The sequence below is a fragment of the Felis catus genome, chromosome B3 (genome assembly GCF_018350175.1).
Source record: "Felis catus isolate Fca126 chromosome B3, F.catus_Fca126_mat1.0, whole genome shotgun sequence".
NCBI classification, from domain to species: domain Eukaryota; kingdom Metazoa; phylum Chordata; class Mammalia; order Carnivora; family Felidae; genus Felis; species Felis catus.
This window is the reverse complement of record NC_058373.1, coordinates 3,542,606-3,566,414: the sequence shown is the minus strand read 5'-3', so window position 1 is coordinate 3,566,414 and position 23,809 is coordinate 3,542,606. Positions and strand designations below refer to the sequence as shown.

Sequence of the window (23,809 nt, the reverse complement as noted above, 5' to 3'; positions counted from 1 at the left end):
ATCTATCCAGACTGCCAGAGACAGCCACGGCATCCCTCTTGTCGCTGACGCGTGAAGACCACCGAATGCCCCAAGATTCTTCAGTTTAGAGCGATGCTTATCTGTGCCTCAAAGCTCTCCTACTCCCACGCAGGCAACGCCACCAAATAGCCCAAGACGTTTGTTTAGGCCTCCCTAAACAGATTGAGGAGCTGTGGCCCTTGGGTCATTGGAAGGTGACATAAAGGCTAAGCCTTGAACTGGCCAGTGTGACTCTAGCTAGTATGAGTTTGAAATCTCCCCCTGAGCTAGGAGCTTCAATGCAAGGTGTGCCCTGTTATGGATAAACAGAAAAACTGAACCACAAAAACAGAATACACATTATTTCAAACCTCTATGGTACATTTATAACATATAACATTTAATGTAATAGGCTATGTAAAAAAAAACCACTTTAAGATATGTTATTTGACAACTGTACGAGCCTAGAATACACAATGAATAAAAGAAATCAAACCACCTAGAAAAGATTAAAAAAAATTTTTTAATATTTTTGAGAGAGATTAAAAAAATTCTAATATTTATTTTTGAGAGAGAGGGAGGCACAGTGAGTGGGGAAGGGGCAGAGAGAGAGAGGGAGACACAGAATCCGAAGCAGGCTCCAGGCTCCGAGCCATCAGCACAGAGCCCGACGCGGGGCTCAAACCCACGAACCGCGGGACCGTGACCTGAGCAGAAGGTGAAGACTTAACTGACAGAGCCACCCCGGTGCCCCCACCTAGAAAGGATTAAAAAAAAAAAAAAAAAAAAAAGTCCTGAACATTTAGACCAAAGAGGACATTAAAGATGCAACCACAAGCCTATTTAGAAAACAATCGGAACTGTACCACATGATGAAAACAAGGTATGAAGCCAAAGCACAGAAAAGAATAAAAACGAGTAAACCACACGGTCACCTGAAGAGGTGACAGGTCCCCAAAGAAAGGTTAGTGGGCATTTGTGTTATTGTTGGTTTTTAGATCGTCGTTTCGGCTGTTTAGCCTGTGAAGCTGCTTCCTATATTTAGGGAGCTCCACCATGGTGTACGTTTTGGACATCTAGAGCCGGGTATGTATATCATCGAGACTTAGCCAATCAGACGCTGCCCCCTGGAACTCGGAGTCTCCAATGAGCGCCCGAAAGAAGCAGGGAGGAGCTTAGCCTTCGTTCTGGTAGCCACAGCCAGCATTTAGTGGCCGAGCCAGCACCTCCCAACAAACGCCCCCACTGGGCGTGCTGGGGATCTGACCACCCAGATTCCTCATTCCTGCTCATTCCCCGACCCGGTCCCCTAGGCCCCTCTAAATCTCCGGGCCACCTGATATCCTTCTCCAATACATTCCTTTCCAGCTTACACTAATCAGGACCAGTTTCTGTTGTTAATAACCGTAACGTCCTGAGCAAAACAGAAGGAAATATATAAAAAAGGAATTAACGAGAGAAAAATCCATGGCAATGATGAGTCAACTCAAGAACCGTTTTAAGAGACCAACACAACTGGCAAACCCTCTCATGAGCCTAAGTTACTGAAAAATTAAGATCGAAAACACTTTCACAAAGGAAAACATGTGCATGAAAGATTCTGACGTTGAAACATTATGAGAATATGATGTACAACTCTATACCTGATGAAATTAAGAGATAAATTACCAACATTAACTGGAGTAGGAAATGAATATACTATCAGCAGTGGAAGAAATGCCAAAAAAGTTGTTTTAAAAAAATCACTCCCTTTCCAAAAGGCCAGAGTTGGATTGGGTTAGGGTAAATTCCTTCAAATCTGTGTTATTTAAACCATTCGGGGTCACGGAGAAAAAGGGCAGATGAGTATGCTCCCAGGCAGTCCTGAAGTAGCCCAGGACAAAGGGGGACCCGACTCTAGTCCCTGCCCCCAGCTGCCTTTGCCTCAGTGGGTGGAGCCTACTGTTGAGTGGGGTTCAACCCCCTGCTAGACAGATCACCTTGCTATATTACTCTGATCCTGCTATGTTACTTGTCTGTGGCCGTAGGCCAGTGAAGCCTACGGCACTTACCGAAGTCATACTAAGTAATCCTTGGGATGGCCACCTTTATCTCCCCCACTAAGTTCATTTTCTCCCGTATCAGAGAAAGGATGCTTCTGCTCACTCCTGTCCACACCCTCTAAGGGAAAGCGACGAAACATTACCCACTAATCCTCACTGGCATGATGCCGGGGATAAATAAGGGAGTCGAGAGCTAATGGCAAAGGACTTTTAATGGAGAAGCGCAGGACGCCCACAGCGAACGCCAGGGCACAGCAGGTATAAACCAGGAGGGTCCTGGGCACACCATGGCTCTTGATCATCCCAGGTGGGGCCTGTTGAGGGTTCATAGAAGAGGAGCTCCTTTTTCTTAGGTGGAGCCTGGAGGGGGAAGATGTCTGTTTTATTCAGTGCTAAGCATGGCTAAGAGTGGGTTGCACGTTTTGGGAGCCCCCGGGGGTCCTTTGGAGGCAGGGGTCAGCTCAGATGCCGGCCTGTTGGGGGTGCAGCTCAGGTGCAAGAACCCACAGGACGCTCCAGGCCGCAGACTGGGCCTCAGCTGTGCAAAATGACGCTCAGTAACCGATGACACAACTGGTAGGAATCACGGAGGGGGATGGGTCCCGCGTGCACTGCACTCACGAGGGAGGGTACGGAGCGCGCTGTTCACAGCTCCCTGGAGACAGGCGCTCTTAAGCAGTTGACAGTGGGCTTGGCGCTCCGTAGAGGCGAGCACCACATTTATTAGCAAATTACCCAAGTGTTGCCCCCCCCGTTGGCCAGAGTCATGTGGGCGGACTGCACCCAGGGCACCGGGCGGGGAAAGAAGAAACAGCCCCGCCGCCCTCCTGCCGCAGATCCGCCGTCTGGTCGCATTTCTGTCCCCCTAAGCTGACCTGGGAGCGTCCCTACCCAAATTGCGCCTGAGGGAGGCGATGTTGCCCGCGAGCAAAAGCAGGCTTCGCACCAAGTCCCAAAAGCGCGGAGAGGTGAACCCTCTCCCCGCACCCGAGGCCGCGGTACAGCCTCCACCCCGCAAGAGGCCCCGCGTGGGCCTGCCCCCCACGCACCCGGGAGCTCCGCACGCCCAGCCCCCCAGCCCCGGGCCCCGCTTCCCGGTGGCTCGGCCCCCGGGTCTCCACGCAACAATGAGGCGTGGGCGGCCCCGGCGGCCTCATTTGCATACCGCCTCGGCTCGGCCAATGGGCTGCGCAGGGGCTTTGGAACGCAGTGTTGCCATCTGCGTGCGCGCGTGTGTGCGAGTGTGACAGCGGCGGTGGCCGTGGCCCTAGCCGTGGGAGGCGGGCCCGGCGGAGCCCAGCCGCGCGGGGACCGGCCCCGGCGCCCGCTCCCTCAGCGCGTCGCGGCCGCGCTGACCGGACGAGCCCGGAGACCGCCCCCACCCCCGGCCCCGGCCCCGGCCGGGCGCAGTCGCGATGTCGGTGGCGGGGCTGAAGAAGCAGTTCCACAAAGCCAGCCAGGTAGGGAGGCACGGGGGAGGGCGGGAGCGGGGGGAACCCGGGGCTGAGGTCCCCCGAGGCTTCGGGGCTTCTGTTGGGGGCGCGGACGTGCAGTGGGGGCCGCCTGCTCCCCCCGCCGCCGCCCCCCGCGGCCCCCCGGCTGTCACTCGGAGGGCTTCCGGGGACCGGGGGCAGCAGAGGTGGCGGGCCGAAGGGGCTCGCGCGCGGGAGAGGAGGCGTCCGGAGGCCTGCGCGCTGCGCTCGGCGCCGCCCCCCCCCCCCCCCAACCCCGACCCGCGCTGGGCCGGGGCGCCCGGGCGCCGCCGGTCGCCTACCTGGAGGTTGGGAGTCCCCCGGGGTGCGTCCTGCAGCCTCGCGGTGGGTCCGGCGATGCTGGGCCCCGCGCGCTCCTGGAGGTGGACCCCGGCGGACCGCGCCGCGTTCCGGGGCTCCCCATGGCGGTGCCTCGCCCGCGCGCCGTCCTGGCGGCGCCCGCCCGGCTCCTGCCCCCGGAGAGCGGCGGTCTGGCGCGGAGACGCGGGCAGGCGCGTAAACAAACAGCGTGAGACGCACCTCCGCGCGCAGAGCGCGGCAGACAGCGCGGCGGGGGCGTCCGGGAAAGCTTCCCGGAGGAGGAGACGCGTGGTTTGCGAATTAAGCACGAGCAGGAGTTGTGGTTGGGGGTGGGTGTGGGAGGGGAGGGGGAAGGGCGCTCTGAGCCGAGGAGACAGGGAAACAAGAAAACAAGCGGTGGGGGTTGGCGGGGAGGCACGAAATCGCTGTGTGTGCGTGCGTGCGTGTGTGTGTTGACCAGCACATTTGAATTCCAAGATTGCGGTCCCCTCCGGCCCCGAGAGAGCTCAGATCGTAGAACCTGTCCCCTACCTGCAGCCCTGGGTCTGTTGCTCTGTCCCTCCGTCCCCTCCAGGCCCCCAGTTTGGCAAACACCAAGGTAGACACATTTCGTTCACGACCCACATTTATGAGATCTCATCCTGCTCCTCCCACAGATTGACAAGCAGCTGAAATTAGAGCGTTCTCTCCTTCTAGCCTCAGTCCCAGGCTGAGGGCACTGCTGTCCCCTCACACCCCTCCCATGAAGAAACTGGGCGATGCGCTAATTCTGGTCGGGGACATTGGGTGAACAGTGGTGCTGTTCAGGGGGATAAGGAGCCCTAGGGGAGGGGTCAGCTGGGTGACTGGGGAGATGGTGTATTCCTCGCTGGCCATGGGCCCTTTGAGGGGTCTGTGTGACGTTGAGATGTCACTGGCCTGGGGGCAAGTGCATGTCCTGATCTGGGGCTCAGGGTATGAAGCCAAGATTGGAACTAGACTTTTGGGGATGGAAGCCCTAAATGAACATCGAAACATGGAAGTACAAGAAAGTCAGTGCAGGATGAGCTAACTATTGACTCTAGGGAGCAGCCACATTTAGGGACAGTGTTTAACAGTGGCCACTCAATAAATATTTATTGAATAAAGGAAACTTTTGGGGTCGAGGAGCACAGGAAGGAAAGAGCTGGTGGAAGGCAGGAGGGAGAAGAATGTCATGGAAACCGGCGGGGGGGGGGGGGTCGGCATTTAAAGGCAGGAGCTTTCAACAGGTGCTGCTGTGAGCTAAGAGCTAAAGCAAGCTCTCAGCCTAGGCAGCGGGAAGGCTGGGTGCCCCTGTGGGCAGACCAGGGCCAGAGTAGTCTCAGGCTGTCCCTCCTTCACTGCCTTCTTTAGCTCTGGCAAGGAACTGGCCTCCTTTTTTGAAGATTTTCATTTATTTGGTATGAACTTCATAGGAGCGCATCTCAGAGATGATGGAGACATAAGCCCTAGGATGATTCAAGTTGGTTTTGGGTTTTTTTTTTTTTAAGTTTATTTATTTATTTTGAAAGAGAGAGAGAGGGAGGGAGGGAGGAGCAGAGAGGGAGAGAGAGAGCATTCCAAGCAGGCTCTGCACTGTCAGTGCAGAGCCTGATGCAGGGCTTGATCTCACCAACCATGAGATCGTGACCTGAGCCGAAATCAAGAGTCGGACGCTTAAACTGACTGAGCCGCTCAGGTGTCCCTCAAGTTGGTTTCTGACCACTAGCCGGAGTGAATGGTTGAAATCTTAGCAAGTTATTGGCATTGGAGAAATGTCATGCTAGCGATGAAGTCGTTTAGTTTCACCCCCTGTAAGCAGTCCATTAATAAAACGAGAGTGGGTCTAATTTAGGCTTTTTTTTTTTTTTTTGGCATGAGCTGAGATCTTTTGTGCATTTATCTGAAAAGAAAGGCATCACAGATTCTCTGTGTGCTTTATAAAAACCACATTTTGTGGTCAGCGTGCCCAGTAGATACATTTTTAGCTGTTCTAGAAGTCTTTCTAAGAAATCTTGCAATGGGACAGATTTCGTGGAGAAATTACACTGGGTTTAATATAAGACGGAGCACGACATTAAAACATGCCAGACATTCATCTCAGGCAGCGTCGTAACAGCAGGTTTTAATTCATGTAGACCATTCCCAGGGCAGGGGAAAGCAGTCCCAGATGATGTCAGTGCCTTGTTAATTCCCAGGGATCCAGGCCTGCCTCTGCCACTGACCAGCTCTGTGACCTCGGGAACGTGACTTAACCCATCTAAACCTTCGTTTTGTCTGTACCTTGGATTAGAGGATTTGGAAGCTAGGTCTCTTTTCTAAAAGTGATGGCAGTTTTGTTTGCGCAGCTCTGTGACTATTCCAAAACCGTGCAATTGCATACTTCCAACGAGTGACGTGTATGGTATGTGAGTTGCATCTCAATACATACCTCCCAGTTATGAAATTCTTAATTCACTTAAAGTATGTCAGAGAAAGATGATAAAGTGGATATTTTACAAGTACGAGAAGAAGGACCGTGGTGAATGGAGATGATTTTACTCAACAACCGGCAAGGTAAAATAACATGTAGCCTCCTGATGAACTGATCCTTCCTTCTCGGTGCCTCACCTATCTCCGGGGGAGAAAAATTCCCCTCATTTCACAGAGAATTAAGAACTGTAAACCCCAGGGATTATGCATCATTTTGGCAACACATGGAGACCAACAGGGAAGAAGGAGAAATAAATGGCAAGAGTTCAAGTCGAGTTGATCACAAAATGTAGTTAATTGTTTTCTTCAGCACTTGGGACTTAGAACCCAAGTGTCCCTAGTTCAGAATTAAATACATTTTTCCTCTTGGAAGGATTTTTTAATTTGCCCTTCTACTGGTAGGGGTATAGACTGAGTTATTAGAGAAAAATAGAAATTGCTTAGAGATGACCTTATGGTTTCTTATTAAGCATGGTGCCTGATTAATAAAAATGCAACTTAGAGTCCTTGCATTAGTGTTACCGCTGATTGACTTGTATCAATTATGTTTATTTCATGGTAGTTTTCCTGACACTGGTTATTGTTGGTGCAGGATGCTCAGGCCTCACCTGTACTTCCTCTGGCCCAGACACTGTGCGAATAGCCGTATTCTTCCTCTTTCTGGACTTCAGAAGACTTGTTCCTCATCCAAGGAAAGTCTAGAGAGCAGTTTTTTTTTTTTTTTAATGTTTATTTAATTTGGGGGGGAGGGGCAGAGAGAAAGGGAGACACAGAATCGGAAGCAGGCTCCAGACTCTGAGCTGTCAGCACAGAACCGGATGCGGGGCTTGAACTCCGGATCATGAAATCATGACCTGAGCCCAAGTTGGACGCTTAACCAGCTGAGCCACCCAGATGCCCCCTAGAGAGCAGTTTCTCTTTCCTCTTTTGCTGCTTCTCTCCTCAGATTAACCTTATAGTGATGACCCTGGATGGTGGTGAATTTACTTCTTCTTGCCCTTATGTGGTAGTGCCCTTTAACCTTTGTCCTGTGACCCAGCAACAAGAGGGAATGTGTGGATGCAACACAGTGTTTTGGGGGTAACTCCCCCCTTTCTCTTTTAATGCATTAACCAGAAAAATGATGAGTGGTCATAAGGAGCCTAGACATTTTTCGTTTGACAACTAACTGCACATATTGGCCATTTATGGGTAAACCCTTCAGAGAAGGATAGTCTTTGTAAATTATGAGAATCTCCAGGGAGGCAATGAATGTCTCTTGTTTCACTGTCTCGTTAGAGAGAAAGATAAAAATGCACTTTACAAAATCCATAGTGATTTATTTTTTTCTCTTAGATGCATCAGAAAATATATTGAGCTAAAACATTCTTGCTCCTTTCCACATAGACTGCTTGATAAATTCATCTATAAATTTTTGCAGTTTTTTTTTTTTTTTTTTAAGTCAGGGTGCTAGAATAGATGTCCAAGCCAAATTGATTTTGATTTTTTTTTAGACAATAGAATCCAAACATTTCTTACCTCTGGTGACTTTTTTCCCTCTAAAATAAACGTAATTTAGGATATGACTTGGAATTTGGTTTAAAAAGGCACTTGCAAGCAGGGATCTATTTTGGCTGTTTTTTTCAGATTAATTTTTTAGCTTTATAAACAAATTGAATGTAAATTACATTTCTCAAAGTTAAGTGTGTGTGTTTTGGTGGCGGGGGGGGGATCTTGTGTATTTGGGGGAACTGTTATTGGCATACTTTATTTTTTATTTTTTTAAATGTTTTTATTTATTTTTGAGACAGAGAGAGACAGAGCCTGAGCAGGGGAGGGGCAGAGAGAGAGGGAGACACAGAATCCGAAGCAGGCTCCAGGCTCCGAGCTATCAGCACAGAGCCTGATGTGGGCTTGAACTCACGAACCGTGAGATCATGACCTGAGCCGAAGCTGGGTGCTCAACCGACTGAGCCACCCAGGCGCCCCTTGGCATACTTTACCCAGGAAATAAAACTGCTGGTAAATAAACACTACTCCATTTGGCTAAATAGTAGACAAATGTATCCTGGAGATTCTACATCAACAAAACATGGACAGTTGGATTTTGTTTTTCAGTAGAAACCCAGGAAAGTGTTGAGTTGGGGGAAGGGTCTGGGGGAAGCACTGGGGATGGGATTAGGGAGGTTTTATTGCAATTCTAACCATTCTACTTCTGTGAGACTTGCCTTGCCGTGCAATTCCCAGGGTCTTCCCCACGTGTTTTTATCACCGCACCAGCGGCAGTGACCTTCCCGGGCCCGGTGTTGTTCCTTTCGGCTTTCTGTCTAGTCCATCAGATGGCAGCGCCTTGCCCCCTGGCCCTGGGTAAATCTTTCTCGACCGCTGATGCTCTTTTTGCCTGCTCAGAGCATTTGTCTCTGGCAGAAGCTGTTGTTGCTCCCGGCTGGATGATTTTCCTCTGGCCTCATCTTCCAGTCTCCACTGCTATTCTCATCCCCCTCTGGACATGCCCGAGGGCCCCAGGGCTCTGGCTGGGGCACCTCTCCTTTTCTTCATCCTCCACTCTGCCAACGTGTCTTATCCAGCCCCTCGGATATATAGGCAATCTATATGCCGATCACTCTGTAAATTGCATTCTCGTCCGGATGCTCCTTCTGAATACAGACTCCTGGCAAACTCACACGTCTCACCACCTACATCACCTCCCCCTCCTTGCATATTTAAAAGGCTGTCGAGCTTAAGATATCCGCACTTGAACCCTTAATTTTCTCCACCCCAACTTGTTCTGCTGGCGGTCTCTCTCTCAGTAAACCACGCCAGTGCGTGTGTGCCCAGCTGCTCAAGTAGAGCAAAAGGCAAACTGAGAGTCCTCTTTGATTATTTTTTCTTTCCCCCCTTGGAAAGGAAGTTCATCAGAAAGTCCTTTCTCTTGGTTCTGTGTTCAGAATATACCCTAGTCCGTTCATCTTTCTCGTATCTCCGCTGCCACTCTCCCCTCCTGGTCCTGGCCGTGGCCTCCAGCCTTCTCGGCCGGAGCCTCCCGCCCAGCTCCCAGACCTTTATTCCTACCGGCTGCAATCCTACCCACCGTGGTCAGGATGCTCTTTTTAAATTGTGTCTCCCACTATATCATTCTGCTTCTTGCAAATCTTTAGTCCTTCAGCGGCTTCCAGTTGCATTTAGAATAAAACCCAGACTTCCTCCTCTGGCCTGTGAAGCCACACACATCACTTGGCCTCCCGCTTCCCTCTCCTGCCGACGCTCAGACGCGCTGACCTCTCCGTTCCCTTAATGCGCTGAGGTTCTCCTGATCTTGGTGCTTCTGTGGGGTAGCTGTTTCCTCAATCGGGCATGCCTTTCCTTTTGTCTTTGCAAGGCATCTCCTTGTCACTGAGATCACAGCACAGATTACCGGTTTGCCTCATCACATGATTCTTCCCTGACCACCTGATTCAAATAGGTAATATACCTTTCCTATCACATCACCTGGGTTTGTTGTTGTTTTTTTTTAAAAACACGCATTACAAATGTTTTAATGTTTTGACAGTTGTATTCAGTATGATTGGTTTTCATTATAATCCCGTTTATTTTTAAACTTTTTATTTTGAGATGGTTACATGTTTATAAGCAGTCATGAGAAATAATGCCCCTGTACCTTTACAGGTTTGTTTCCTCCCTAGGTGACATTTTGCAAAACTATAGCACAGATTATAAGCAAGCTACTTACCCTGATACAGTCAGGGTGCAGAACAGATCTGTCACTTTGAAGATGATGGCCAAACCCACTTCCCTCCTCCTCTCACTCCCCTTAATCCCCGGCAACCATTAATTTCTTCTCCTTAAATTTCGTCATTTTGGAGGTGAAATAAATGGAACCATGTGGTCTGTAACCTTTTGGGATTGGGTTTTATGTCAATAATTCTGTAATCTGGATTACATTAATTGACTTTTGAAAACTGAACCAACTCTGCATCCTTGGAATAAAATGCACCTGGTCATTGTGTATATTTCTTTTTCATACATAGAATACATTTAGAGGAATACAAGAATTTATTTGCTCATATTTTCTCATGGAATTTTTGGGTCTGTATTCATGAGGGATATTGGTATTTTGGTATTTTTTGGTACTATGTATATATATATATATATATATATATATTTTTTTTTTTTTTTTTTTTTTTTTTTAATTAAGTAGGCCCTATGCCCAAGGTGGGGCTCGAACCCATGACCATGAGATCAAGAGTTGCATGCTGTACTGAGCCAGCTGGGAGCCCCTGTCTGTGTAGTTTTGTATCAGGCACTGGCTTAATAAAGTTACTGAATTGGGAAGTATTCTCTCCTATTCTGTTGTCTAGAGGAGACTGTGTAGAATCGGTGTTAATGTTTTTTTAGACATTTAGTAGAATTTTCTAGTGAAACCATCTGGGATTAGAAATTTCTCGTTTGGGGGTTTTATTAGTTTGTGTTTTCCAAGGAGTTGGTCTGTTTTATTTAGGTTATCAGTTTTATGTGTGGAGAGTCAGTGTTCTCGTATTTTAATGTTTATTTTTGAGAGAGAGAGAGAGAGAGAGAGAGAGAGAGAGCATGAGCAGGGGAGGGGAAGAGAGAGAGGGAGACACAGAATCTGAAGCAGGTTCCAGTCTCTGAGCTGTCAGCACAGAGCCTAACGCGGGGCTGGAACTAGGAACCATGAGATCATGACCGGAGCCGAAGTCAGAGGTTTAACCGACCGAGCCACCTGGGTGCCCCTCCCGTATTATAATTTTGATGTCTGAAGGGTCCCTAGTAATACTAACATTGGTAGTATCTTCTCTCTTTTTCTACCAGAAGTTTGTCGGTTTTATTGATCTTTTCAAAGAACCAGGTCTTTGTTTTGTTTTCTCCATTGTTTGGCTGTTCTCCATTTCGTTGATTTTGACTTATTTCCTTCCTCTGCTTGCTTTGGCTTATTTTGTTATTTATTTTATTTTTCTGTGTTCTTGAGGGAAATCGAGTCATTGATTTTGAGATTTTCCCTCTTTTCTAACATGCGTCGGTGCTCCATATTTCCCCCTCGGCACGGCGTTAGCTGTGTCTCACTAGCTTTGGCATGTTGTATTTTAACTTTCATGCAACTCAGCGTACTTTAAGTTTACTTTTTATTTCTTTTGAGAGAGAGAGAGATAGAGAGCAAGTGGGGGAGGGCCAGAGAGAGACGGAGAGAGAGAGAATCCCAAGGTGATAGCACAGAGCCTGACACGGGGCTTGAACTCGACGGAACCGTGAGATCATGACCCGAGCTGAAATCAAGAGTTGGATGCTTAGCTGACTGAGCCATCCAGGCGCCCCAGTTCAGTATACGTTTTGATTTCCCTTGAGACCTTCCCTTCAATCCGTTGGTTATTTAGAATCGTGCTTTTTAGTTCCTAAGTGCTTGGCATTTTCCTGTTATATTCCTGTTATTGATTTCTAGTTTGATTCCATTGTCATTAGAGAATGCACTCTGGGATTTCAACTTTTAAAAATTTGTTGAGGTTTATTTTCTGGCCCAGGATATGGTCCCTCTTAGTGTATGTTCTGTGGGCACTTGAAAATGACATGTATCTGCTCTTGTTAGGTGGAGTGTTCTAAATATTGATTACATCCCCTTGGTCAATAGTGTTGAATTCTTCTATATCCTTATTGATTTTCTTTCAAGTTCTACTAATTGTTGAGAGAAGTCTCCTTGCACAGAAGTGTAGATTTGTCTTTTTCCTCTTTCACTGCCATCGGTTTTTGCTTTGTATAATTTGCATCTCCACTATTTGATATGTACACATTTAGGGTTGCTGTGCCTTCTGGGTGGATTTACCCTTTTAAATTGATTGTCACTATGAAATGTCCCTCTCTGTCTCTGGTAATATTCTTTGCCCTGAAGTTTCTTTTATCCGCTATTAATGTAGCCATTTCTGCTTTCTTTTGATTAATGTTTGCATGGTATAATTTTTTTCCATCCTTTTACTTTCAACCTGCCTATACTGCAATATTTGAAATGTTTCTTGCAGACACCATATAATTAGGCCATGCTTTTTTTTTTTTTAATGTTCATTTATTTTTGAGAGAGAGAGACAGAGCACCAGCAGGGGAGGGGCAGAGAGAGTGGGAGACACAGAATCTGAACCAGGGCCGTGCTTTTTAATCCCGTCTTCCAGTCTGTCTTTTAATTGGTGTATTTAGACCATTTACATTTAATGTAATTATTTATATGTTAGGGCTAAAGGATACCATTTAATTGTTTTGTTTTTTTGTTTGTTCTGTCTTTTATTTCTTGCCTTTTCCCCCCTGCCTTCCTTTGTGTTACTTGAAGATTTTTAGAATTTCATTCTGATTTATATACAGTTGACCCTTGAATAATGCTGGGGTTAGGGGTATCCTCACAGTTGAAAATCTGCATATAAGTTTTGACTCCCCTAAAACTCAATTACCGATAGCTTGCTGTTTACCAGAAGCCTTACCAATAACATAAGTCGATTAACGTATAATTTGTATGTTAAATGTATTATACACTGGAGTTTTACAAATAAAATAAGCTAGAGAAAAAATGTGATGAAGAAAATCATGAAGAAGAGAAAATACGTTTATAGTACTGTATTTGTATTCACTGAAAAAAAATGTGTACAGGTAGGGGAGAGAGGTACACAGTGGTAGCAGGGACAGGTGCGATCCCAGGATGCTGGTCTTTCACAGCTTAGTGGCCTCAGCTAGGCAGTTGCAGCCCTGGGTGGCCCCTGGGCTGCATCATAGGGCTGGGGGTACAATACAGGAGTCCCATCTGCCTGGAGGTATACCACTGGCTTGTGGCCACTGGTGGCTACGGGCATGCGTGAATGTGCCAGCCTGGGGAAGGTGACATGGCTGGTGGGAGGGGTCTGCACCTGATGGGGAGGGGCTGAGGTGTGTGGCTTCCCCGGTACAGCCCTGGAGCCCAAGTGTGTGCAGAACTCTGGTGGCAGGAAGGCCAGGGAGCCTTCTGGACCCAATCACCCCCTCAGCACACCAGGGGACCTGTAGCCATGCCCGGTTCTAGATCCACGGGGGAGCTGTTAACGGCCTCCACCAGGTCCCCCTACACTTAGGGCAGCAGGACCGACCTCTGCTCAGTCTCTTTGTTTAGGTCCCATGGAGAGTGGGGTGGACAGTTCTCCGTAAACGTTCTGTGGCTTTTGCCGTCAACCCTTAAAAAAATCTGCATGTAAGTAGACCCCTTGCCGTTCAAGCCCGTGTTGTTCAGGAGTCAACTTTATAGTGTGTTTGAGTGTATCTCTTTGCATGGCGTTTTCAGTGGCTGCTCCTGGTATCATATTCTATCTACATAATTTATCACAGCCTCCTGGTGTCACCATTTTACCAGTTTTAGTGAAACGTAGACTTAGCTCCCTTTGTGTCCCATTATCCTCCTCCATTTGTAATATAATTGTGTTAAATGTTTCCTCTGTGTTGACTATTTCCTGTGTATGTTTGGACGCACATCAGACAGTGTCCTGTGATTATGATTTAATTGTTGTGATGTAATGAGCATCAGTGATTGCTTCAATCGTCAATTGTAATTTAGAAAACTCAAGAGGAGGAGCCTATTCTAATTACTCATATTTTTGCTTACTATGTTCTTCCCTCCTCCTTGATGTTCTAGGGTTACTTTTATCATTTCCTTTCTGTTTCGAGAAATTCCTGTAGCCATTCTTTTAGGATAGGTCTGCTGGCAACAAATTCTCTTAGTTTTTATTCATCTGAGGATGTCTTGGTTTCCCCTTCATTCCTGAAGAATATTACTCTGGTTGTAGGATTCCTGGTTGACAGCACCTTTTCGTGTCCAGCACTGAAAATTGTGCCACTTTCTTCTGACCTCTGGGATTTTTGATGAGAAATCTACAATTTGAATGTTTTTTTCTTCTATACATTAGGTGTCATCTCTTTCTCAATGCTTTTAGAATTCTTTCTCTTGTGGTTTTTAGAAGTTTGACCATGTTGTGTCTTAGAGTGGGTTTCTTTTGCTTTATCCTGCTTGGGGTTCGGTGAGCTTCTTGAATCTGTAGGTTTATGTCTTTTGCCAAATTTGGAAGTTTTCAGCCCTTATTTCTTCTAGTATGTGTGTGTTTTGTTTGTTTTGTTTGGTTCTCAGCTCTGCCCGCTTTCCTCTCTCCTTTTGGGATTCTGATGACATGAATGTTAGATCTTTTGTGATAGCCCCACCTGCCCCTGAGCTCTATTCTACCTCCCTCCCCGCCCCCCCCCCCCCCATTTATTTCCTCTCTTTTGTTCAGATTGGGTAATTTCTGTTGTTCTACCTTACAGGTCACTGATCATCTTTCCCCTCACTCTGTGGTTGAGTTGAGGGTTGAATCTTTTTATTTTAGTTATTGTGTTTTTCAGTTCTATAATTTCTGTTTCGTTCTTTATCTGTTTCTTTGCTAAAACCATTTATTTTGAGAGAGACAGAGATGTCGTGAGTGGGGGAGGGGCAGATAGAGAGGGAGAGAGAGAATCTCAAGCAGGCTCCGTGCTGCTGGCACAGAGCCCGACCTGGGGCTTGAACTCACCAAACTGCGAGACCAGGACCTGAGCTGAAATCCAGTCGGGACACTTAACTGACTGAGCCACCCAGGCGCCCCTGCTGGAACTTTCAATTTCTTTGCTGAGACTTTCCGTTTTTTCATTAGTTTCAAGCACTGTCTTAATTGCTTATTGGCTCTTTTAATACCTTTCTCACATAATTTTGATTGTTCTGTCATCTTGGTGGTGACATCTATCGATCGTCTTTTCTTACTCCGTTTGAAATCCTATTGGTTCTTGGCACAATGGTGATTTTTTACATTGAAACCTGCGCATTTTAAGTATTATTTTATGCGCCTAGGTCTTATTTAAATTGTCTGCTGCTACTGGCTTTCTTTTCCACTGCTCCGGCAGGGGAAGATGGCGGCACTGCCTTGGTACTTCCAAGTGGGGGTGGATACCCTGGTTCCCCACTCAAACTCTTGATACTCAGTGTGAGGGCCCCTCCTTCCTGTTGAGCAGGAGTTGGAGTTCTGGCTCCCCACGGGGCCTCTCACTGACACCTTCCTGGCTGGGACAGGTAGAAGGGCCTTGTGACTGCTCCCCAAGTGGCCCCAGCTAATGCCGTGAGAGTGGGTGCCCTCATTACCACTGGACGGTGGTGGTGAGAGTCCTAACTCTCTACGGGTCTCCCAGCAGGGAGGGATGGGGCACCTCATTACCCCTTGGGGAAGTCGAGGCTCCCTTCATAGTCCACTGACACCAAAGGTGAGAACAAAGTGAGAGCTATTACTCCCTGGTGGAGATGAACGTCCCAGCTCTCTACTTGGTCGTATCTGGCATGACCCCAGAGTTAAGGATGGGGTGAGGGTTTGGTCACCTCATTACAGCCCGGCAAAGGTCGAGGCTTCCCGCTCACCCTATACTGGTGTGGATGTTGCCAGGGTCCTGGTTCTTTCTGTGTGTTTGGAGTAGAGCTGGAATAGCACGGTTATTATCTAAACATTTTTTAAATGTTTATTTATTTATTTTTGAGGGAGAGAAAGACAGAGTGGGAGCAGGGGAGGGGCGGAGAGAGAGAGAGGGAGACACAGAATCCGAAGCAGGCTCCAGGCTCCGAGCTCTCAGCACAGAGCCCAACGCGGGGCTCGAACTCACAGACTGTCGGACGCTCAACTGACTGAGCCACCCAGCCTCCCCAAGAATCCAGATTTTGTATAAAATGTCCTACTTTTAAAATCGTGGCAATTTAAAAATTTAAAAAGCCGTGCAGGTCAAAAGGAAAATCGTGTGTTGAATTAATTTGGTCTATTGCCAAATGGTTGGCAACTTTTCCTTAAAGGTCTTAGACCAGCGTATGTTGCTTGAAGGTTTCCTCTACAGGTCGGCTTTTTTCTTGTTTGACTAGGAGATGGGGTGATTCCTGGTTGCCCGTGCCGTTGCCGGGACTTGCTTAGGAGCTAAACGTGGTTTCTGTCAAGGCGGCTCTTGGCTTTTTGTCTGGGGATGTTCTTGGAAAGTTCGTTGGAAGGCGTATTGGATGGAGCTGAACTCAGCATTTGCCCGTGTGCTGTCGTGTCAGGCTCTCCAAAGGAGCTTGGCTGGCACAATGTGGGGACTGTGGAATGATCAGGTGCAAGGGCAGAGAGCTGTCGGGTCGTGGTACAGATTTGACAGTGCTGAGTGGGCAGGGTGGCAGAAGGCAGGCTCTGCAAGCAGCCTCACGCGGCTGTGCAAACGCTGGCAAGAGATGAGGAGGAGTGAGTGCCTTGCTTGGAGTGACCTATTTAGGAATATTTTGAGAAGAGGATGCGAGAAAAGGTACTTTCTAGAATGTTCTAAGGCAGATAAGACCCCTTGTGTGGTGTCTTCGTTGAGCATTAGCGTGTCGTACGTAAAAGTCGTGTATCTCAGAACAGTGGTTCATACGTGTTTTGTGACTCATAAAATTTGTTTTAAAAAAGTTAAGCAACTGGGGCACCCGGGTGGCTCAGCCGGTTGAGCGTCCGACTTCGGCTCAGGTCATGATCTCACAGCTTGTGAGTTCGAGCCCCACATCCGGGCTCTGTGCTGACAGCTCGGAGCCTGGAGCCTGCTTTGCATTCTCTGTCTCCCTCTCTCTGCCCTGCTCGACGCTGTCTCTCTCTGTCTCTCAAAAAATAAAACATGAAAAAAAAAAAAAAAGCTAACCAACAGCCTTGAACTTTATCCATCCTTGGATCCCAACTATTCAAATTGATAACTTAGACCAAATGCTTTTTCCAAGTCTAAAACACACGATCATGTCTCATTAAGGGCTAATTTCTCAACATGATGGAATGACATCTGGGCCATGAGTGATGTTGTACCGTTAGCATAGAAGAAATTTTGGACGGTAAATAGCATATAAAATCCCATAGTTTTGGGCATAAATAGCGAGGGTTTGGGCCCTTGGAAGCTCAAGAGCCAAGAATTCACTTCTTTTATTTCTCTTGCTTTTCAGCAGGGCATCCTGTCCTGGGGACGGGGGCGGGGGAGACCCAGCTTTGGGGACAGTGTGGGGAGACCCAGCTTTGCTTTGCCGGCGTAGTAGCGGGAGTGTGTGTGATTAGGAAAATAAAGGAATTTCTCTTTTCTTGCCTTTTTCCCCCTTGATGGCCATTGTTCATCAAGTATATTAATTGTGCCTTTCATTCAACTACATGCTACGGCGTCTGGGGCTAACCTTCCAGGGCAGAGTCTATGTTGATGTTGGTGGAATAGCTTGGACGTGCAGAGGCCGGGTGTGTGTGTGTGTGGGGGGTCTGCCCTTGAGTAGCGGTTGTGCCAAGATGGAGGAGCTTCTGGCCCCCCCCCAGCCTGGGAACCCCGTGAAGGGGGTGGGCCAGGGGGCAGCTAGCAGGGAGCCCCCAAAGAGGGTGGGATTTGGGGACAGAGGGAACGGGTTTCCCCTGTTTGCCGGGAAGTGTGACTTCAGGGGAGAGTAACTTAACTCCCCTGGGGGTTGAAGCCCTCATCCCTTGAAGGGAATAATGAGACCCTCTCTCAGAGTCTGTTTATTGAGCGATTTTTGTTTGCACAGACTCTAGGTAGGTACTCAACACACATACATAAGGTTCACAGCAACCTCTTCGAGTGGTTGCTAGTTTCACCATGTTAACCAATGAGAAAAGATGAACATCCTCTCCAGCGCGCCTGGACCTCCTTCCTCCCTGCGTCCCCACGTCTGCCCCGGGGTCTCGTCCGCCTACCAGATGAGTGAGGAGCCCAGAGAGGCCAAGGCTTGTTCTCAGGCCCCCAGAGCTGTCTCATCTTTGAGCAGGGGCTTGAACTCAGCACCTATGAAGGCCTCCGCGTGTGCTGCTTCTCTCCCTGTAAGGAATACGATCTCTTAAGAATGGATGAATTAGGGGCGCCTGGGTGGCGCAGTCGGTTAAGCGTCCGACTTCACCCAGGTCACGATCTCGCGGTCCAGGAGTTCAAGCCCCGCGTCGGGCTCTGGGCTGATGGCTCGGAGCCTGGAGCCTGTTTCCGATTCTGTGTCTCCCTGTCTCTGCCCCTCCCCCGTTCATGCTCTGTCTCTCTCTGTCCGAAAAATAAATAAACGTTGAAAAAAAAAATTAAAAAAAAAAAAAAGAATGGATGAATTAATGCGCAGGCCCGATAAACGCGTTCTTCTGTGGGATAGGGAGAAAAGGTTTGCAGTATTTTTGTTTGCCGTCATAATTTTTTTGTTTATTTATTAAAAAAAACTTTTTAATATTTGTTTTTGAGAGAGAGAGAGAGAGAGAGAGAGAGACAGAATGTGAGTGGGTTAGGGGCAGAGAGAGAGGGAGACACAAAATCCAAAGCAGGCTCCAGGCTCTGAGCTGTCAGCACAGAGCCCGACGTGGGGCTTGAACCCATGAACCGTGAGATCATGACCTGAGCCGAAGTCAGATGCTTAACTGACTGAGACCCAGGTGCCCCTGCCATCATAATTTTTTTTTTTAATTTTTTTTTCATGTTTTTATTTATTTTTGGGACAGAGAGAGACAGAGCATGAACGGGGGAGGGCCAGAGAGAGAGGGAGACACAGAATCGGAAACAGGCTCCAGGCTCTGAGCCATCAGCCCAGAGCCTGACGCGGGGCTCGAACTCACGGACCGCGAGATTGTGACCTGGCTGAAGTCGGACGCTTAACCGACTGCGCCACCCAGGCGCCCCTCATAATTTTTAAAGTAACAGGTTAAGGGGCTCCTGGGTGGCTCAGTTGTTTGAGCATCCCACTCTTGATTTCGGCTCAGGTCATGATCTCATGGTTCATGAGATCGAGCCCCACAATGGGCTTTGTGCTGATAGTGCTGAGCCTGCTTGAGGATTCTCTCTCTCTCTCTGTGTCTGTGTCTGTCTCTCTCAAAATAAATAACTAAACTAAAATAATGGGTTAAGTGAAAAATTGAATCATTTATATGCATTTTATTGTCTGTAGCAAGGTTCCCAGGAGCTACGTAAGGAGCGTGTAGGGCATATTCAGTGAGCGAGCGATACAACAGGGCGTCCGTGAACCTGCTGCTTTGGCTGATGGCCGTTGTTTCCCACTTACCTGCACATGCCTGGGAGGTGTGTTCTACGTGTGTGTTTTCCTTGCCTCTTTTCTTCTTGTTCCTTGGGTGTTCCTGGCTTCGAAGCTGGCATCCATCAACCCCCTCCACCCTACCCTGACCGCACACACACACACGCACACACACACAGTGATTATAGACCCGCAGAAAACGCCATTCGTCTCTTCTCTGTTACTTCCGTCTGGAACATTCCACTCCCATCTTTGTAGCCTGCATAACTTCACCTGGCCCGGCTTCCTCATACTCTTCTTTCGTCTCCAGAGCTCTTGCTTGCCTTTACGCTCCCCGAGCCCTGAGGCACGCTGCTCTGCTCCATAATGCCATGTTTATTGTGTTGAAATGATTTTGGTTACTTGTTGGGCCCCCGTTCTAGATACTGTAAACTGCTCTCACACAGAATTCTTCGGAGGTGCTGGCTGAGTGAATAAATGATTACTTATGTTGCATTCTTTTTCCACGAGTTCTAGCTCACAACTTTTCCAGAAATCTGAGGTTTCTAGGTTCCCGAGAGCTGGATAACTGAGGTGTTGTACCAAACCAAAATGCCCTTGTATTGTGTTAGTTTTGTGTTGAACTCTGGCCACCTACTTTGTTTGGAGTTTTGGCTTTTATACATTAGGAGTCGGGATTTCTAAAAATCTTACCTTCGTATCCAGGAAAAACGATTTGCAGTCGACCAGTCTATCATCGCATGAGTATTATTGTAATGCTCATTGAGACTGGCTTTTCTTTGCAGAGGGGCTGGGTGCTGGGCAAAGTATTTTTAGAGGCAGGATCTCACTTCATCGCTACTGTAACTCTGTCAAAAAGGTACTTTTGTTATCTCCCTTTTACACAGGAAGGAATGAAGGCTGGGCAAGTTTAAATAAAACTTGTTCAAGGTCACGCAGCTGGAAAGTGGTCCTTGCGGGCACTCAAGGTCAGGCCCGTGTGATTCCAAGACACGACAGTATTTGTCACCATCATATGAGACAAATCCATTGCTCTCCTCCACCCTCTTCCTCGTGATTTTTAGTATCTGCGTAAATTCAAGCTGTTGTCTTCATCCTTCATTTGAAATAGATGCTGTCTCTTTAGACCCTGTGGGCTCAGTACAGCCCATCACCTATTTTTTTTGGACAGATTGTGAACTAAGAATGATTTTTATATTTTTGTCACGGCCGAAGAAAATAAAAAGCAAAACAGTATTCTGCGACCCACGATAATTACATGCAGTCCGGACTTCAGTGCCCACAAATAAAGTTTTATTGGCACACGGCCACCCTCCTTGCATGCGTGCTGCCTGTGGCCACTTTTGCCCTCTCATGGCAGGGTGGGATAGTTGTGACAAGTGACAGCCCGCAGCAGAGAGCCTGAATTATTACTGTCTGGCCCTTTGCAGCAAAAGCTTGCCAACCTTGGCTCCGAACCGTTAAGTCTGGGGAATGTGCGTCTGCTGGTATGCGTGTTTCTGAACACCTGGCCAGAGCATTAAAAACATTGTGTCCGCATCTGCAGTCGGGCTGTGCATCTGCAATGGGGCTGTGCGTTTTTGTTTTTGTTTTTTTTTTTTGGAAGCTCTCCAAGCACTTAGCAATTCCGATTCATCCCCGCGACCTGGGAAGGGGCTTCGCTCTGGAAATAATATACTTACTGTGTAATTCAGGAGACTCCCGGACCCAGAAGTCACCTGTGCTAATGCCTCCCCTGGTGTCGCGCACCTCTCCCCAAAGTTGACGGCGCTGGAGAAGAATGACCACAGTATACTGGGACGGGGAAGCAGGGACCTCAACGTGCCTTCTGGTTACGGGTTGTTTGGCGTTTTGTCGTGCGGCTCGTTGCGATTCCTCATACAGGGAGACCACGCTTGCTCCCCTGGCCGGGCTCCCTCCACTGCCATCAATTCCTTCTTGTTTTAATTATTCCGACTTTCTTTTGCTCCTCCTTTGGTTCGTTTTGAAAGAGACCCAATTTGCTTTCTCTTGCTCTCTCCTGACTTCTCGGGCTCAAAAATGATTCTCGAGAGGGATGTCCTTTCCATGTTTCTCTTTCTTCTCTAGCACGACTTTGATTAAATATGTGTATTTTAATGGGTGAGCTGTGTTCTAAGGGAGTTGAACGCTGTATCTCCTCGCAGGGACCGTGGCCAGTCTTTGCCTCAGCTAACCTCAGTTGCTTTGTACAATAGCAGTGGAATGTTCTGGCTTCTGTTGCAGCAAGAGTGGATCATGTATGTTCCATAGGCTTTTCAGAAACCTCATGCAGAAATTATGTGAACCAGATGGTACCCTTTTGAGTTGCCAGACATGCATATTTTAAAGAAATATGGTGTATTTATTCTCCTTGGGAGACTTGGGGGGGGTTCTTTGGAGATGGGAGTCAGCTAAAATTGCCATAATTGAAGAATTTTTGGAGCTTGTCATCAAAACGAGGAGTGTAGTAATATCAGGAGGCCAGCACAGATTGTTAGGAAACAAATATTATTGGATTTATTTAATTTACTTCTCAGAACGAAAGCCCCGTAGACTTAGGTAAAAAAGGAGGATTAATCCATGATGTTTTTTCTTTGATAAGACTAATGATTTGCTCACTTCGAGCTCTTAGGGGGCTTTTGGGGGGGGCCCTGAGAGTAGGGGGTAGGAGGTGGGTTAGACTGTCTGGGTCCAGAGGGTAAGCGGGGAGGAAGGGCCAAGGCATTTAACTACAAGCTAATGGGGCAGGGTGAGGAGAGGTCGCTCTGAGACAAGTCTTGGGAGAACTTGCAGGTTATGGAAGGGGCAGAGCTGATGGGAGGCCCGCCGGGGGTTTCCCTGTGAGCTGGCAGGAGGGGCAGATCAACAGGAGCCCCCCCTGAGCCCTGACTCTGAGCAGGGACCGCAGGGGAGGAAGCCACATCCCTCTGCACACGGTATGAAGAGCGTAGTGGCCCAGCCAGCGAGGGAGAGCACAGCCTCCCTGGCTCTCTGCACCAGCACCTGCTGGGGAAATGTTTCCTGGTGCCTCAGTCTTCTTGCCTGTAAAACGGAGGTGATACTTGGTAGGGCGGGCCAATGTGTGTGTGAAGCTTACATTGTATCTGTTGTCATTCTAACTGGTAGGCTGTGGTGAGGCCCAGTCATTACTTATCTAAAGTGCTTTGCATACAATACACGGTTCAATGGGAGGTGATTTTCTGATAATGATCACTGGGGCGGGGAGTTGTATAACCTATTGGTGACGAATTTGGGTTCAGAGTCAGGGAGGCCTGCTGGGCGTTCCAGCTCAACCAGTTAGTAGCTGTCCGACCTTAGACCAGTCACTTCCCTTCCGCAAGCCTCAGTCTCCCTCTCTGTACAATGGGGTGAATAGCAGCTCCGACCGGGAGGACTTGCTTAGAGGTGACCTAGTGACCTAGTGCACGTGGAGCGATGAGCACAGGGCTCGTACGTGATACACATGCCATGACACCAGCTGTGAGCTTTCTCTGCTGGCCTCTTGCCTGGGACAGAAAACCAAACTCCGCTCCTTCAAGCGAAGTTTGCCCAAGAGTCACCCTCGCAAGCTCCTTATCCCCCGCGAGAACCCTCTTCTGGGTTCTTGGGGAGCAGAAGACCTCCTTGGGTGACGACTCGGGGCTCTCGGCTCCTCCCAAGCCCTCCACGATGCCACGTTTCATATTGCGTGTATTGAGTCCCGCACTCACCAGTTTATGATTTAAGGGCTAGGTGCATACTTTTGGGGTCCTTCAAAGGTGAGCACATTTGAGATCGACACTGAAGGAGCACTCCCTGTTGCTTCATTTAAATCGTAGGCAGTGTAGCCTGATGGTTAGAGTATTTGGGGGGGGGGGTGTCGGGGTAGTATATCGCTGGACTGTGTCTGTGGTTTTTCTCGGTTTGGGGGTCCCAGAGGCAGACCTTGAGACCAACATTTCTGGAGAGGTAGTTTTTTTTTTTTTGGTTGTTGTTGGTTTTGAGGTGATCCCAAGAAAGCCAGCGGGAGAGTGGGGAGGAGAGACCACGGGGATAAATGGCTTCCAGTAGGAAGCCACCAAGTTAGTTGCCTGTGAGGGCGCCTGGGCTCGGTCCTGCTGGGGAGGGGACTCCCAGAGACGGCGTGGAAGCCACCGGAGAGGTACCCAGCCAGAGGGAGGAGGCCGGGGGCGTCGATCCCCGACCTGCCCTGGCCACCATTGGCCGAGGGCTGCACGTGGGAGCATTGCCAGTTTGCCCGCCACGTGGGCTGATGCCGTTCACGTAGCTGGGAGAAAGCCCAACGAAAGCCAGCCGAAAAGTTGCAGGTGCTTAGGGGCGCCTGGGTGGCGTGGTCAGTTACGCGACCAACTCTTGGTTTCGGCTCAGGTCACGATCTCGCGGTTCCTGAGATCGAGCCCCGCATTGGGCTCTGTGCTGACAGCATGGGGAGCCTACTTGGGATTTTCTCTCTCTCCCTCTGTCTCTCTCTGCCCCTC

At 48.5% G+C, this 23,809-nt stretch overlaps 2 protein-coding genes across 9 annotated transcripts in view; one reads left to right on the top strand and one right to left on the bottom strand.

Moving 5' to 3' along the window:
* Positions 1 to 4,001, bottom strand: part of BNC1 (basonuclin 1) — a 177,989-nt gene extending 173,988 nt beyond the window's left edge. For all 3 annotated transcript variants that reach the window (XM_045058731.1, XM_045058732.1, XM_045058730.1), the window contains exon 1: positions 3,817 to 4,001. The gene's annotated coding sequence lies outside the window, so the exon portion shown is untranslated. The remainder of the gene's footprint in view (positions 1 to 3,816) is intronic.
* The window catches only part of SH3GL3 (SH3 domain containing GRB2 like 3, endophilin A3), a 137,480-nt gene continuing 117,028 nt past the window's right edge, over positions 3,358 to 23,809 (top strand). For 3 of the 6 annotated variants that reach the window (XM_023254841.2, XM_023254843.2, XR_006598794.1), the window contains exon 1: positions 3,359 to 3,502. In XM_023254841.2, coding sequence (XP_023110609.1) covers positions 3,458 to 3,502 — 45 coding nt within the window. In that variant the 5' untranslated portion in view covers positions 3,359 to 3,457. Of the gene's footprint in view, positions 3,503 to 23,809 lie in introns of all 6 variants that reach the window. The other 3 variants (XM_045058735.1, XM_023254842.2, XM_023254844.2) reach the window with 2 other exon arrangements.